Source organism: Canis lupus, chromosome 5 (assembly GCF_003254725.2).
Source record: "Canis lupus dingo isolate Sandy chromosome 5, ASM325472v2, whole genome shotgun sequence".
In the NCBI taxonomy this organism is placed as follows: Eukaryota; Metazoa; Chordata; class Mammalia; order Carnivora; family Canidae; genus Canis; species Canis lupus.
The window spans coordinates 23,801,618-23,816,835 of NC_064247.1; the positions used below are offsets into that span (position 1 = coordinate 23,801,618).

At 35.6% G+C, this 15,218-nt stretch overlaps 1 protein-coding gene across 3 annotated transcripts in view; it reads right to left on the bottom strand.

The window, feature by feature from the left end:
• Nucleotides 1–15,218, bottom strand: part of DDX10 (DEAD-box helicase 10) — a 253,004-nt gene that overhangs the window by 88,859 nt on the left and 148,927 nt on the right. For all 3 annotated transcript variants that reach the window (XM_025465622.3, XM_025465620.3, XM_025465621.3), the window contains one exon: nucleotides 9,983–10,039. In XM_025465622.3, coding sequence (XP_025321407.1) covers nucleotides 9,983–10,039 — 57 coding nt within the window. The remainder of the gene's footprint in view (nucleotides 1–9,982; nucleotides 10,040–15,218) is intronic.

Consider the following 15,218-nt stretch of genomic DNA (forward strand, 5'->3'; position numbering starts at 1 on the left):
GTAACAATAACTGCAAGAACAACAATAATAAGATTTGCTAATTAGAGCTTCATGGTCACAAAGCATTTCAGATAGAATTCTTTAGAGGCCTGGGGAAAAAGGTGTCTGTGAGAAAAACAAGTCCTCAATGCTATTTTCTGTATATTTGATCATCTCCAGGAACAAATTCTTCTAGCCACCAGCTTTTTTCTTTCAAACACTGGCTTACGGTACTCTCCAACACAAGTCTTTATGGCTTCGAGAAGGGGTGATTAAGCTTGGCTACTCTACAGCTCACTCACAATACCACGGCAAGTTAAAGTTCGTCCCCCAAAATAGCTTTCCTAATTCGCAAAAAAGTATTTCATACAGGACTAGTGGATACCAGAAATATTTGAAAATTAGGAGTCAGCTTCATTCTCTCACCCGTTCCCAATTCCAAAATGAGGAATAGTCTTTAGGAATGAACATAGTCTTATCCCCATTTTCTTTTTCATTTCTGTTATTCCCTTTTCCCAACTTCCTCATTTAAAAGACTGGGAACAGCCTCCTTGTTAAGAAATACCGGCATCCTCTTCCTCCCTGTTCTGCCTGCCACTAATAGTCTTAAATTCTAAGAGTTACAAGTATGGCTGATGCTGTTTACACACCATTCTGTTTATTAATCCATCTCTCTTGATAAGAGAGGGCGTTTAACATAAAACCATGTATAAGGTAGCAATTCTACATTTGGTGTGTCATTTAAGAAAAGACAATTTAGCAATATAAATTCGTATTTTGATCATCTTAACAGCTTTTACGTAATTTCAAGCAATTATAATAAATGTATTCATTCTTGGGATAGCCAATGTTGAGTATTTATAAGAATTTGAAAAAATCTCTAGTAATAGCATAGAGAACGCAGAGATTCTTGTATCACACTGAGAATCATTAAAAATCAAGATTTATGGTATTCTCTATTTCCTAGTATAAATGAAAGAATTCTGAGTTGTGAAGCAAAATCTTAACAAGAAAGGAGAAAAGGACCCACATGTACTTTTTTTCCCCAGTAATTTGAGATTTTTGTATACTGTAAGAAATTATGATGGTATAATCTCCCAACAGATACTAACAGCTTGAGTAACAGCCAAGCAAAGTTAGTGAATGATAATATATATAAAAATATGGGTCGATGATTCTAAGCATCAGCCTCCATAATTATTATGGCCACACATATATACACATGCTCACCAACAGTTTCCACAAAGTAGGGTATGTGTTAATGATCACACAATTACCAGCTGACCACAATGATTCAGATGCAGTTAATCTATTCTGTCAGAGATGTTTCTATAAACCACCAGCTCAAGCATATAAATGTCAAATTATCTATAACTTGAGATTAAGCATAATAAAGCATAACCAAAAAGGGCATTGTAAAGATTGATCCAATCTGATCCATCTGGATCTGTTTGGGTCCAATCTGAACTTGATCCTAAAGTACTAATATGTGCCTAAATGACCACCCAAATTAGCAGAGACCATCAAAACATTTAAGAATACAATTATTTATAATATACAGAAAGGGATAATATGTATGCACATAAATATGTACCTATATAACCACACACACATATATAAATATAAATATATATACATATATGTATAAGAAAGAATGAGTACACGAGTGCTTTTTTAGCATCTTATTCAAACATTTCCCAAAATGTTAGAAATTTGAATATTTATATATAAATAAATTCCCAAAATATATAAATGGTTATAACATTTATTTTGCAAGTTTTATAAAAGAAACAACATTCTTTAAGGAGTACTATAAGAAAACCTGAAATAGGTATTAAAATTCTGTCTCAAAAATTGTCTCAAATTAACCTGGTATTGAATTGCAAGTTTAAAAGCAACAAGTCTAACAAGTCTAACTTGTTTTTTGAAAATTTTCTTCTGGTTCTCAGGGCTTAAAGCTTGCAAAGTACAGGTTTATGATCACCCTTAATCTTAACATCCACTGCACAGCTCTCAGTGGTTATGAATTAGGAGATAGAGACAGACCTGAACTGAGTTCTAGCTTTCCACCTGGACTGAGTCCTAGCTTTCTCACAGTCTAACCACATTTGAAGTAGACTGTAATTACTCAGGCAAACCATGATCAAGACCACCAAATACAATATTCACCATGACACTGCCAACAGAGAAGTTTTAACAGAATCCCCTATTTTGGTCAATAAACAAATAATTTACGAGCAAGGTGAAAATCAGGATCAAACTACTGCAGTCTATGCATCTATCACCAGTAAGATATAGGAGCTATGTATATTCTAAGTTTAGATAAAAGAAGGGAAGAAAATGAAAACTATTAGGTACATGTTAGGACATTTCAACCTGTAAGACTATTAAATGCTTAGCAAACAGTATTCGTCAAATATTCTAACTGAATGTGAACTACCTGCAATTTGTTACATTCTGTTTTAATATTAAAATCTATAACTTTAGTATAAGTTAATGGATTTGTTTGTAGTGGTGATGAACACACAAGAAGGGGGAGGAAAGGAGGAGCAATCTGAAGAGCCCTGGGGGTCATGGGTGCACCCCATCTGGCACAAATTTAAATGAGTATGGTGCAACTCCACTGTATTCTATGTAATCCAGCCCCTGGGTTTTAAGGAGCCTGTGATGATACAGCATTAACATGTAAATGCTAACTTTAAGAATAAATATGCCTGCATTTCCTTGATTCAATAAAAATTTATAAGCATTTACTATGTGCCAGCTACTACAAAAAAACTCCGTGGCTGATCTCAGAGTTTACAAGTTACAATGAGAAAGACAAAAACCATTTAGATTAGAATCAAGGCAAAATAATATACAAAAGGTATAGTAGAGCAGAAAGAAATGCCTAAATCTGCCTGAAGAGGGCAGGACAGGCTTCAAAAAGGAAACAGTAAAAAAAAACAAAAAACAAAAAACAAAAAACAAAAAAAAAAACAAAAAACAAAAAAAAAAAAAAAAAAGGAAACAGTGCTAGGAGGAAGAAGCAATGAAGGTGAAGACCACCCAGGGAGAGGGAAGCTTATATAAAAGAAGTAAAGGAGAATATGGCATGTTCTCCATGGCTGAAAATAATGGTAAAGGATTATGGTGATTTATAGAAACTACTAGGAAATCAACGGTATTCTGTATCTGCCAATGGTTCTGTTTCTTAGTACCTACTCTAAGATGGAACTAAATGAAGATAAAAAGAGGGATTTCAGGAGAAAAATCTGTTTACCTGCAATGTCTGCTTTAACTTTTAAGATTTTCATATTCCTTATGCTCTTACTGCCTTGGAACTGAGATGCCAGTACGGCCCAATGCTTTAAATGTCAAGGCCCTGAAGTACTGTAAAGCAGACTGACTCTAGGCTCCGCCATATCCTAGCTTCAAAATCTTCATAAAGTTGCATAAATTTCCTAAGCCTCAATTTCTTCATTTACAAAATGAAGATAATAATACCAGCTAACTCACAGTGCTATTTGTGAGGATTAAAGCAATAACACATGTAGAACCTTTAATCACAGTATTTGCAACACAGCACACAATGAATGACAGCAGCCACCAATTACTATTATGTTTTACAATGTCCATAAAAATTGTACCCCAAACTCATGTTCCTATTACAATTCCTATACATTCTACAGAAAAAAGGGAGATATTCTTTACAAAAATCTTTTTGATAAATTTAACATTGCTGCTATTGAAATTTTCAGTATTACTTATGTCACAATCTTTAATAAGTGTTGAGATGTGACTGAGTATAATATTAAATAACTTGTTTTTGTTACGTTTTTATACATGACACCTTAAAATAAATATAATAAAATTCTAAACGACATGCAGTGCTCTTTGGTATTTGGAGGGAAGCGAGTGTAAGGTAGAATGAAAACACACACACATAAGCATCCAGACACCTGGCGTAGGATCTTGGAAGAATCACCTATTCACAAAAACCCTTCACTTCCTCACTTGAAAAATGATTTGGAGTATAAGAGTCTTCTCTTTAAAGGTTTGTTTTCTGGGGTGAGGATGCTGGCAGCGGGGAATGGAGAGTTAATGTTTCATGGGCAGAGATTTTTTTGTCCAGGATGAGAAGGTTCTGGAAATGGTTGTTGGTGGTGGTTGCACAGCAATATGAACATAACTGCCAAACAGTGCACTTAAAGATGGATGAAAGAGTGAATCTTACATATATTCTACAGCAATAAAATATATTTTAGAAGAATGTTTAAGTCTGTGCCCTGTGGCCATAAAGTCATTCATTCACCCACTCAGCCATTCATTCAAACATTTATCATGTGCTTATCAGGAAACAAGCACTGCAATGGGGACACTAGGATAAGACTTAGAGTTGAACAGGAAAAGGCAAATATGTGCCCAGGTAAGTACCGTAGACCATCAGATGCTTCCTATGGGAGACTGAAGTGGGAGTTATAACAGCAGAAATCCATTTTATCTGAGGTGGTAGAAAAGTGTTCATAAAAGGGAGGACACAGAAGTTGAGTCTTAAAAGAACAGCCTGTATTCACCATGATGGAAGGTATGATGACCTGCACTTTCCCATCTGACTGGAGAACAATTCTCTGACAAAGGAACTGAAAGCATCTGTTAAGTGATCCAGGAGGGTTAAAAATTCAAAGGGGATTACTAAATCCCCTTCTTCATTCTCAAAGAAAGAGAAGGGGAAGGGAGGGGACAAGCTGTGGGGACCGGAGGAAATAAGAGTAAAGAAAAGAGCCATTATAGTAATATCCATGCAAACCAAACCAACACTAGAATCACAATAAAAGCTAAATCTATTTGAGTATTCGTTGCTGACTTAGATATTAAAGGGAAAAAAGCATGTTATCTAAAAGATTCTGTGTTATTTAAAAAGTAGAAGGAAAGCATAATGGGTCTTATAGCATTAAAACAAAATATTATTTGAGTATTTTGCTCTGAGAAAGAGGACCACTCATTAAGGGCACCATTAAATAAGTGACTGTATCAGGGCAGCAAAGGGGAGCTTAGAAGGGTTCAGCCCCTTCAAATATAAGAGCAATTTACTTTCAGGGAGGACCTTTTCTTTCTCTGGGAACTGGGACTAAAAACAAATTTATGTTTCCATTATCCTGTTTTTAATTTTATCAAAAATTGTTTGGTTTAAAATAAACTGACCCCCTACAGCCCTTGAAATCCCAACCGTATTAGAAACAAAGAAAGAGACCAGTAAATTCCAATACTATGAAATGCCAGGAAAAGGGAAAATGGGGGCGGTGTGTGCACAGGGTTATATGAAATATATGGAATGAGGAGAAATTTCCCCTCAAGATGAAAAATTTTAATTTGGTATCAGTCAAAATAAAACACTGCCAAAAAGAAATAAATGCAAAGGTTTAAGACCTAGGCATGACCATTACCAACATTAATGAACATCTATCTGTAGCTCCGTAAGGAAAGAATCCTTTAGCAAATAGGCCTACAGTAAGATGTGATAGAAAACACAAGAGTTCTCCACAAATGCTGAGAAAGGCTGAGGACCCACATTGGAATTGTACTGAGTACAATGCATATCTTTTTGTTACTTAACTCGCTCAGATTGAGATTATATGGAACCACAAATGTAAATATGATTAAAAGGGACTATGACAGATACACTTTTCATTTTACACATTGTAAGAAGCCAGAAGGGGTAAAGACACGTCAGGGGTCACCCAGCAACATGGGGATGGCCTACTTCCTAGTGTCAGCACAAAGTTCTCTCTTCACAGATTTGCTGTGAACATTTTCTATGAAGAGCTGCTAGCCTACATACATAAGTGTACATAAATCAGGTTTGTTTTTAAGAAAAATAATATAAAATATAATTATAATATAAAATATATAATATAAAATAAAAGGGGTAAAAAGTAACATACCGAAGCAGCATGGAGCAGTAGCAGGGAATGAGGATACATACCATTTCTGCTACCAAGGAAGCCAGGGATGGGGGTAAGTCATTTACTTGCTTCTAGACTTAATTTATTTGATATTAAGAATGTAGGTATTTAAGGAGAGCCAAACAAAAGGTCCCCTGGAACCTTAATATATACATGAAGGAAAAAATGGAGTGGCTCAGATGGAAGTCAAAATGGTAGCCCAGGATCCTGCACCAAATAGGTCCATAAAACACCTAGGCACTCACTGTACTATTAACAACTCAAACCACTAGAGCGCTTCAGTGGAAGCCACACTCTTAAATGTCAGGGACCAGGAAAAGTTCAAAAGAGATTTCGAAGGATTGAAACAGGGTTATTACTTTGTCAATGACAATTTTAAAAAATCATTATTATTTCATAAATAAAAGGACATTCCAAAGCCAAAGGAAAAAAAAAAAAAAAGAACATTCTCGCAGAATGAATAAATGCAGCTTAGCTGTATAGAACTATTAGTGGCCAGAAAAAAAAAAGATATGACAGACCAGCAGATTAGAATACCATGTCTCAGGTCTACTCACATCCGAAACCTACACAACTCCTACGTCTTTGGATCCTATATCCTTGAAGAACTAACTAAGACTACCTTACATATCCAAAAAACTGTTTCCTAAAGTCTACCATTTGTAAAGCAAATAAATAAAGTGTCCCAGGGTCACTAAAATGAAAAAACAGCAATAAAAAACAGAGAAAAGTAAGCTCAAGTTTATGACTATAAAACTTCAACCTCAAAACAAAGAACATCATTTTAGTTATTTTAATATAATTTTCCCCATGCTTAAAAAATAACAACTATAAGCATGTGTAATATATTCAAGCAACACGTAATGTTTTCGTGTTCAAGTGCCTCTGAGCTGCTTCCTACTCTGTTCTTCCACATTCTGTTTGGTTCACCAACCTTATACTTGGTTAATAAATTTCTTGGTTAATAAATTCTACTTTCTTTTCAAAAGCAGCATAACACAGAGATATTTCTGGGGATCTATTTCCTCAAGTTTCAGCACTGTTGTTCCTTTCTTTACATTTCCACAAAATCATTCCAGACATCAGAGGTTGGTACAAGCACTTTATGACCTGAGGAAATCTAGCTGAAGAATAAGGTGAAGCTGTATTTCCAGGACTATTGGAACCTGATCTTCCTGAACCTGAAAAGCAATGTGATCTACTGCTCATTGCTGTAATTTCTTTTTGTCACATCTCATTTTAAAATTTCTAAGTTATAAGAACATACAACATCTTGGTAAAGTAAAAGTCCATTTTGCAGTTCAAATATTTCTCTGCTAAACAAAGTTTTGATACTCGAAAGACTTCTATCTTCAGGATCATGAAGTATTGGGCACCCAGAAAACCTCAAAACTTTCAATTTCATGTTTCTCTCCTACTCTTGACACTGCACATAACATTCTCCATGCAAGTCTTAGATCTTTCTTTTCACTAAAAGTAGCATCAGATTCCTGAGAGGTTCATTCAACTTTGTTTCACTGTATTCCATCTTCAAAGCAATGTTTCTTAGGAATACTTTCTATATATCAGAAGAGATAACCCCCAACTGTCATTTATAAAACTGAAATTTCACATTACCATTAAGCCTTCACTTTTTTGTGAAATAAAGACAAATCCATCAACTTTCATTTGAAAATTTTTCCCCAATTAAAAATAATATTCTGTGTCTTCTATGTTCCTCCTCAGGTAATATGATATCAGCCAAATGAAGCACAAAACAAGGTAGATAGGCCATGGGAGTGTCCCTTTCTCACACTGTCAGCTGCTGTACACTGACTCCTTACAGAGCTCTAAACGGGTAAGACTACACATCCTGGTACAGGAGGTCTGCAAAGACCACTTCCTTTCACCACTAAGGCATCTTGTGGATATCCTGTAGGTTTAGTAATTGAAAGATGCTCTAGCCTGAAGCTGATCAAAGTGCCTCAGAAGGCACAGCCACAAGTCACACGTGATTATGTGGAAATATATTAAAGAGATGATAAAATTAAATTATCATTTAAAGCACATTCATAAAGACAGTAAGGACACCTGATAATTTGCACCATGTACTTCTTAGACATCACAGAACATAAGGCCATCACCCCTTTTTACAGTTGCTCCAGATAATATTTTGTGGGTCTGTTTCCAAAGGGGCACCTGAAAAGCCATGGGAGTCTTCATCTTGCCACTTTCACTTGAAAAGAAGTGGGGTGCAAACAGGTTGATTCAAGCTAATTCCTTGGGACTCCACCAGTCAGCCTGAATCTGTCACTGCTGCCAGTTCTTGGTGTCTCATGAAATGTTTGAGTCCTGGCTACAACCTGGCCACTCATCTCTCTGCTAAAATCATTCTTACAAGACAGGTGCCACCAGTGAGCAATCAGACAGCCTCTGTCTACTGAGGGCTCCTGGCCTAGCAGCACAGCCATAGTAGCTGCAGAGCCTCTTCTCTGTATTTCCAGTACAAACCTTAGTGGTTGGACAGAATGAGGTGTCCTCATTCCTAGATGTCAGGAGCAAAAAGATGACAAACCTTTAAGGGGGTAAGGAGTGGAAGAGTGGGCTTGGCTTGAGGAGTTCACTTCAGCAATCTGCCCCAGTGGAAAAAATAAACTGACAGCCATTACCAGTTTTTTGTTTATGTCCCAGCTGGCAAAGTATCAAAACCAAATACATATGCCAATTTATAGGAAGATAAAAGAAGAGGCACAAGAAGCAGCCTCACTGGTGAGAATAATTCATGACTTTAACCACTACACAGGTGAAGGATACAACGTCAACAAGAATACAACTAACCATCTTAGGAATATACACAAATATGCAGGAATATACAGAAGGGCAATACAGTAAGCAGGCTTTCTTATAGCTCCAGATTACACATCTTTCATTTTATAATTTTCTGTGCAGAAATGAGAGAGCTTCTTAGTGAAATAAAATAAGTTTAGATTTATGCTGAACATGAAATATTCATAAATATCAAATGCTTTCATTAGATTTAAAGTTTCCTTCTTAAATTTAAATTTTTTCCACTACAGCCCCTTAGATGTAATTTCTATGCCATGACAGTGCATGTCTGTATTTTAAAAGCATATGCCTAATCCACCACCTGATTTCGCAGTCAGGCCGCACACAGTATAGCTCTCGTTTTGGGGCACCTTTGAAGACAGAGTGATATTTAATACTGAATATAAGCAGTCTTTTCATCTTACACTGCAGAGTAATTGCTTCCCACTTCAGAACTATAAAATGAGTTATCATCTCTGACTTGCTCTGTAAGTGCTATGGCCAGCACGGAAAAAATGACAAAGAATATTATGGGCTTACTCGAGGGAGTCGGATCTTTGCTAACTGCCAAGAAAAAATCATGGCTAGTCAGGCATAGCACAATGAGACACGGCATGAGAAATGACATGTTACTGGGTCCTGGTTCTAGGAAATCATTTGTACTAAATGCCCTCAGCATGTAGAAGCTGAGCCTTTCTCAGTGTGAAACACAACAGCCAAATATTATACGTTCACATGGGTGGTGTTCACATTGTATTATCTTAATTTTGTTAAAGAAAGAAGTGTATACATGCACATATATGAATGATACTGTGTGTATATACTTGCTGAAAATTTTTGTTTACAGAATATAGTGAAGGCATATGATACAGACTGCTTTCCCCTAGATCTCAGGAGTTGAAGCAACCAGTGCTTTCAGAGATATCCATTATTGAGCTGGGTCCACATAGCTGTCTGCCTAGTCAAAAGATGGCAGAGTTTAAAATCCTGTCAAGCTTGTCCTAAACCATCCCCCATATTTAGGCAGAAAATATAATGGAAAAAGGTGATGTGAATAGAAGGGCAATGGCCAATAAGCAAATTATCTTATATATTTTTCAACATGCTTTATGGAGGGAAGAAAAGGAGAAAGTAAATGACAGGCACACATGGGACTTATATCCAATATGAACATCATGCATATGGAAAAGCAGAATATTTAAATCCCATTCAATGTTAAAACAATTTTTTTCATAAAAAATATCAATACTTACCTTTGCTTGTCTCTTACTGGCTTCTCTTCTGGCTTCCCTTTCCTTCAGTCTTTTCTCCTACAACAAGAGGGGGAAATCAGAAGCATGTAAACTTCTTGTTTATTACGTTTAAATCAAACTACACATTCGTCATTTTTTTAAAGTCAACTGATACTGACATTCATATTTCAATAAATATTTACTGAGTGTCCACAACGGGTTTGGTATAAGTAATCACAATCGTTAATTATGTGTCAAACAGATCTGGAGTCAGATCACAGTTCTACCACTTACTAGCTTTGTAATTTGGGGCAACTTATTTATATTTTGTAATTCGTTTTCTCACTGAAACATGAAGATAACAGGAACACACAGTTCATAAAATTGGTATAAGAATTATATAAGATACTATATACATATGTGCTTAAGATAATGTCTGAGATATGACTGGTATATAGTCAATGTCAGCTATTAGAATAAATAGGGGAAAAAAATCCATTGGTGACTATTTACCTACTACTCTAAAAGGAAAATTTATAAGGATATGAAATCTGTTCTTAGAAAAGTGGCAACATTTTCTCAAACAAAAAAACAATGGAAGATCATTCTTATAAAGCATGTTATTTCTATTAAATTGCTGTATAATTAATTGCCCCATTAGTTTTCCAATGATCATAAAACAGAAAATGCAAAACTAACATTTTTAGAAGAAAAAAATCAGTGTATACAACATTAAAAGTCAAAATGAAACAACCCAGCTAAAGTTGAAAAGAATGTTGGTTTTTTTGTTTTTTTTTTTTAAGATTTTGAGAGACAGCACGTGCACACGCACACATGTGCATGAGTAGGAGGGAGGGTCAGAGGCAGAGAAAGAAGCAAACTCTTTGCTGAGCAGGGAGCCCAATGCAGGACTCAATCTCACGACCCCGAGATCATGACCTGAGCTGAAGGCAGATGCTTAACCAACTGAGCCACCCAAACACCCCAAAAACAATTGTTTTAAATTAAAAAAAAAAAAAAAAAACTATTTCTCTCTCCAAAAACAAAGTGTTGAAATAACAAAAAGGCTAGACTCAATCCAAAGTTCATAACTAACTATGTTATTCGTAAAAAAATTTAATGAACTGCTAGGTCAATGTAAAATCTGAGTAAACAACAAGTAATTTCCTTTTATGACCATGATTCACTATTACAACATTTATTAATTTGAAAATTAACAAGTTTTCTGAATCTGGGCTGTCATTATCATTATGTTGTACCGATACATGATCTTCTCCAGATTCAAAAGCCAATTCTAACGCATACTCTGAAGACAGACTTGAGGCCTCTCTGTTGCTCCAAGCATTGACAGTAGCCAACTATCACTATCCTCCTCATCTAGGTTTATAGACTCCTTTACGACAAACTGAGAACATAAATGTTGAAAGTCTCAAAAGAGATTAAATAATAATTACTGCAAAGAGATGGGGGTTCCACAGAGCTTACCAACTCAGTTTCTAGAGCTCTGGAATGCACAGCAGGAGAGCAAAATTCTAAGGGAAGCTAACAAAAATTCACACGCACATGGCAACTATGAATGTGTCACACCCCTAAATAATGCATCATGTTAAATTATTCCTTTCTGTTATTATTCTTTTTTTAACCCACTTTTGGAGAAAATGGATATCCCTTTGACTTCCAAATAAAACATAAAAACTAAAAGGGCAGGTAAAACTTAAACAATGTGCAATTATACAGAGGAACACTCTAAAGACTGGAAGTCCCAGGACCAAGGTCAGAGGAAAAGGAATGCTGAACAAGAACTCAGAACATGGCTCACTCTTTGTGAGAAGCTGATGAGGTGACAGGACTGTTCTCTAACCTGGGTCTTCGTGTGCCAAGTCTAGTGGTTTTTTCCAATACAATCCAAGAAAAATTAAAATGTCAGGGTTTAGAGACTTTAACAGATGACACGTTAATAATAGAGGAAATAGTACCTGGTATTATTTTAACAAGCAGCCAATGAATGCCGTTGCTATTACCCCACACCACCCCTGACCTGGTTCTCTGACAGGCTTCTGAGACTGGTTCTGCCACTAAAATAAAATACTCTCAACCCTTCCTCAGGAGGAAAAAAAGTTCATGGATGGCAGTTTCTCAATATTTGCAATCAAATTTTTTATAAAAGTTGCCAGCATTTACTGATTTTTTATTGGCATTAGCAGATTATAGGAATAGATGAAAGTAGCAAAATATTAAAAGAATTCACAACTGATCATAGTTACATTTAGTTATATTAATATCCATAGACTATCAGCTATTTGTAATCTTTCTTCTCTCTTACACACACACACTTCTATTTTCTACAAATAAGTTTTCATGTTTTGGAAGGTAACATTAACCAGAGCAGTATTTACTGTTATTCTAAAAGGTCATGGTGACTTTCAAGAGTTGCACCGCTTAAAGTTATTTTAAAACTATACCTACATGAGATGCAGCTGTATAAAACAAATAAAACAGTAATGAAAGTGAACTTGTTAAAAAAAAAAAAAACTTGTGTCCACTAACACATTATTACTATTATTATTTTCTTACTACAGTAATAGCTCTGAATTAAATAGCAATATGCTAGCATTTTACATATATTTTGAAACCATTTAACAAAATTTTTGAAGTATTATTTTTCCCATTTTACAGATGGAAAAAAAAACTGAACCAAAGGGATTAAGTAACTGGCCTGAAATCCCACAGTCAGTGAATGAAACTGAGACTAAAACTGGGTCTACAGAGCCAACACCTTCCCCCTCATCTCCAGCACACCTCTTCACCACTGTCTATCTAGTCCATTAGAAAGCGTACTTGCTTTGTGGATGCATACATAGTGTTTTTATCTTATCAATATGTTTAAGACAAATGCTCCATTTCCTTTTATTAATAATGGCCTGCTACCGTATGGATCTTTTCATCTTGATAGCATTTTTTTTTTCCTGATAGCATTTTGTGGACATTATCTAATTAGTTTTTGCCAACCTTCTGTGCAGGGGGAAAAAAACATTTATTTAACAGTCACAAAAATTTTTGTTATAATTATTCAGTAATTGACCTTCTCTCAACACATTAGAGGATCGGAAAATGGCACTTCAAAGTTCCAAAGAATAACCTCAATATGTTCAAATCGGAAAAACCCTATCAATACCAGTAAACATAATCTCTACTCTAGGACTTTTTATCTAGCCATTTTAATCCTAGCAGAAAAAATATACTGATAATTCCCCACTGCTAAAGAAAATTCCAGTATTAATCTATTATAGACACTGAGAGACATTACAAATCTCCAATTTTAACTATCAGAACTCACATGTGCATGCAAATAGGTTAATTTTTCCTTGTAAGATTTCTACCACAAGTCCTGGATGGATGAAGGATAGCTAAAACCTTGAAAATAGGAAGTGAACATCACACAGAACTTCATTACAAATAAGAATAATTTTCAATACTGAGTGAAACACAAGGAAAGCTAGAAAAAATTTTTTCTTATTTTAAAAAGCTATGGTACTGCTCTATCTGAAAAGAGGAAGGAATAAACATTAGTCTTCAAACAGAGGAGAAAAACAGGAAGTAGAATTTATGGTAATCCAAAATTTAGAAAATGAACATAGGAAGAAAGTGCAGGAAAAACTAACTTTTTAAATATATATATATATGAATTATAGATGGTATAAATGACAAGACATAAAGACAAAGAGTTGGTGTACAATGACTTGAGGGGCAAATATAATTTAATTTTATTAGATTTAATAATTGAGATTCTCCTTCCCCTTTAATTTTATGTGGCTCATATGCTTTAAACCCTTTATTTTCCTATTTCATTTTTAAGGACAGTGTGGTACCAAAAGGTATTTGATGCCACACAAAAAGAAGGCAAAATTGTATCTTCAGTCCTACCATGCTACAAATGACTAAATGTAAGAAGAGCATGAAATTCAATAATAGAAACCAAATTCGCAAGGGATAGGAAAACAGAGAAATCACATTTCAAGGTACAAAACACTCCCTTTATAGATGTTATTACACTTCTTTTGGCTTCTTACAACTATAGGTCCTTAGCTTCCAGAAAAGAAAATGCCATTAAGTATGAATGTCATCAGCAGTCAAGGCTACATATTTAAATCATTTTCATTCTATGGCAATCTTGGAAACTTGTATATTTGGAAACACAACTCAGGAGGTGGGGGAAGCATGAGCTGTTTGAATGACTGACTCTCAGGCAGCTGTGTTACTTTGGTGAGGAACTGATTTCCCAGCTGCCACAGAAAACAGGAGACATCTATTCTTATTTCAGGAGCACAGGAATCTCTCTTCAGGGAAGAAAACTAGGTCAATGAAGTGAGGAAAAGAATGATTACAAGGATTTGTGGCCCGGAAGACAGCCCCAGCCCTCCGAGAACAAAACCCCAGTTAACCTAAATCCTTCCCAAGGACTCAGAACAAAGCAAGGTTCTCTGATCTGTTCCCTATTCCACAGTTTCAGGAGAATGACATAAAAAATTGATCTCCTATATATAAATCTGTAATAACTCCAAAAAGGATATGAAGACAGGAAGAAAAATAAGTGTATGTGGAAACACTAATTTATTCTTTCAAACATTTGCTGAGCTACTATGTGCTAGACCTCACGGTGGGCTCTAGGGATCAGCAAACAGTCTAGCTTCCTACTTGCCCCTGGTCTTTGTAGTCTACGACCTAGCCTTCCTCGTCAGACCCCCTCATTACATTAGCACCAAACTCTGTCCCTGTTCCTCAAACCCAGCATCTACTGACCACCCATCTAACAACCACCACTCTGCCTCTCAAACATTATATGGTGTTTCAAAAAAAAATCCCATAATCCCATTTTACTTAACAATAAAAAACAGACATTATAAATATCTCAAGAGCTTGCCACAGAGTTGATAAGATCTTTGCAATTTTGAGTATTTTGTTAGTCTTATTTTGGATGCTGTATATGAAGGAGGGCCCATGTACCAAGAAGCTGAACTGAGTATCACAAGATGCTGTAAGCTCTTGGAAATAAAAACAGATACCTCCAGGCAGACAGCTCCAAACTACAGGCAAAGGTTCCATAGTAACAGGCTGCCTCCTCTCTTAGAGTACACCTTGTTGTAATGGTGGTAGTAAGGAAAGTTTGAAACTGAAAGGGGGTTAAGGATGTATAGGAAGAGGATTCCTTTTCCTCCTCTGTGAATAAACTTTATTCATAAAGTCTATTTAAGAGTTA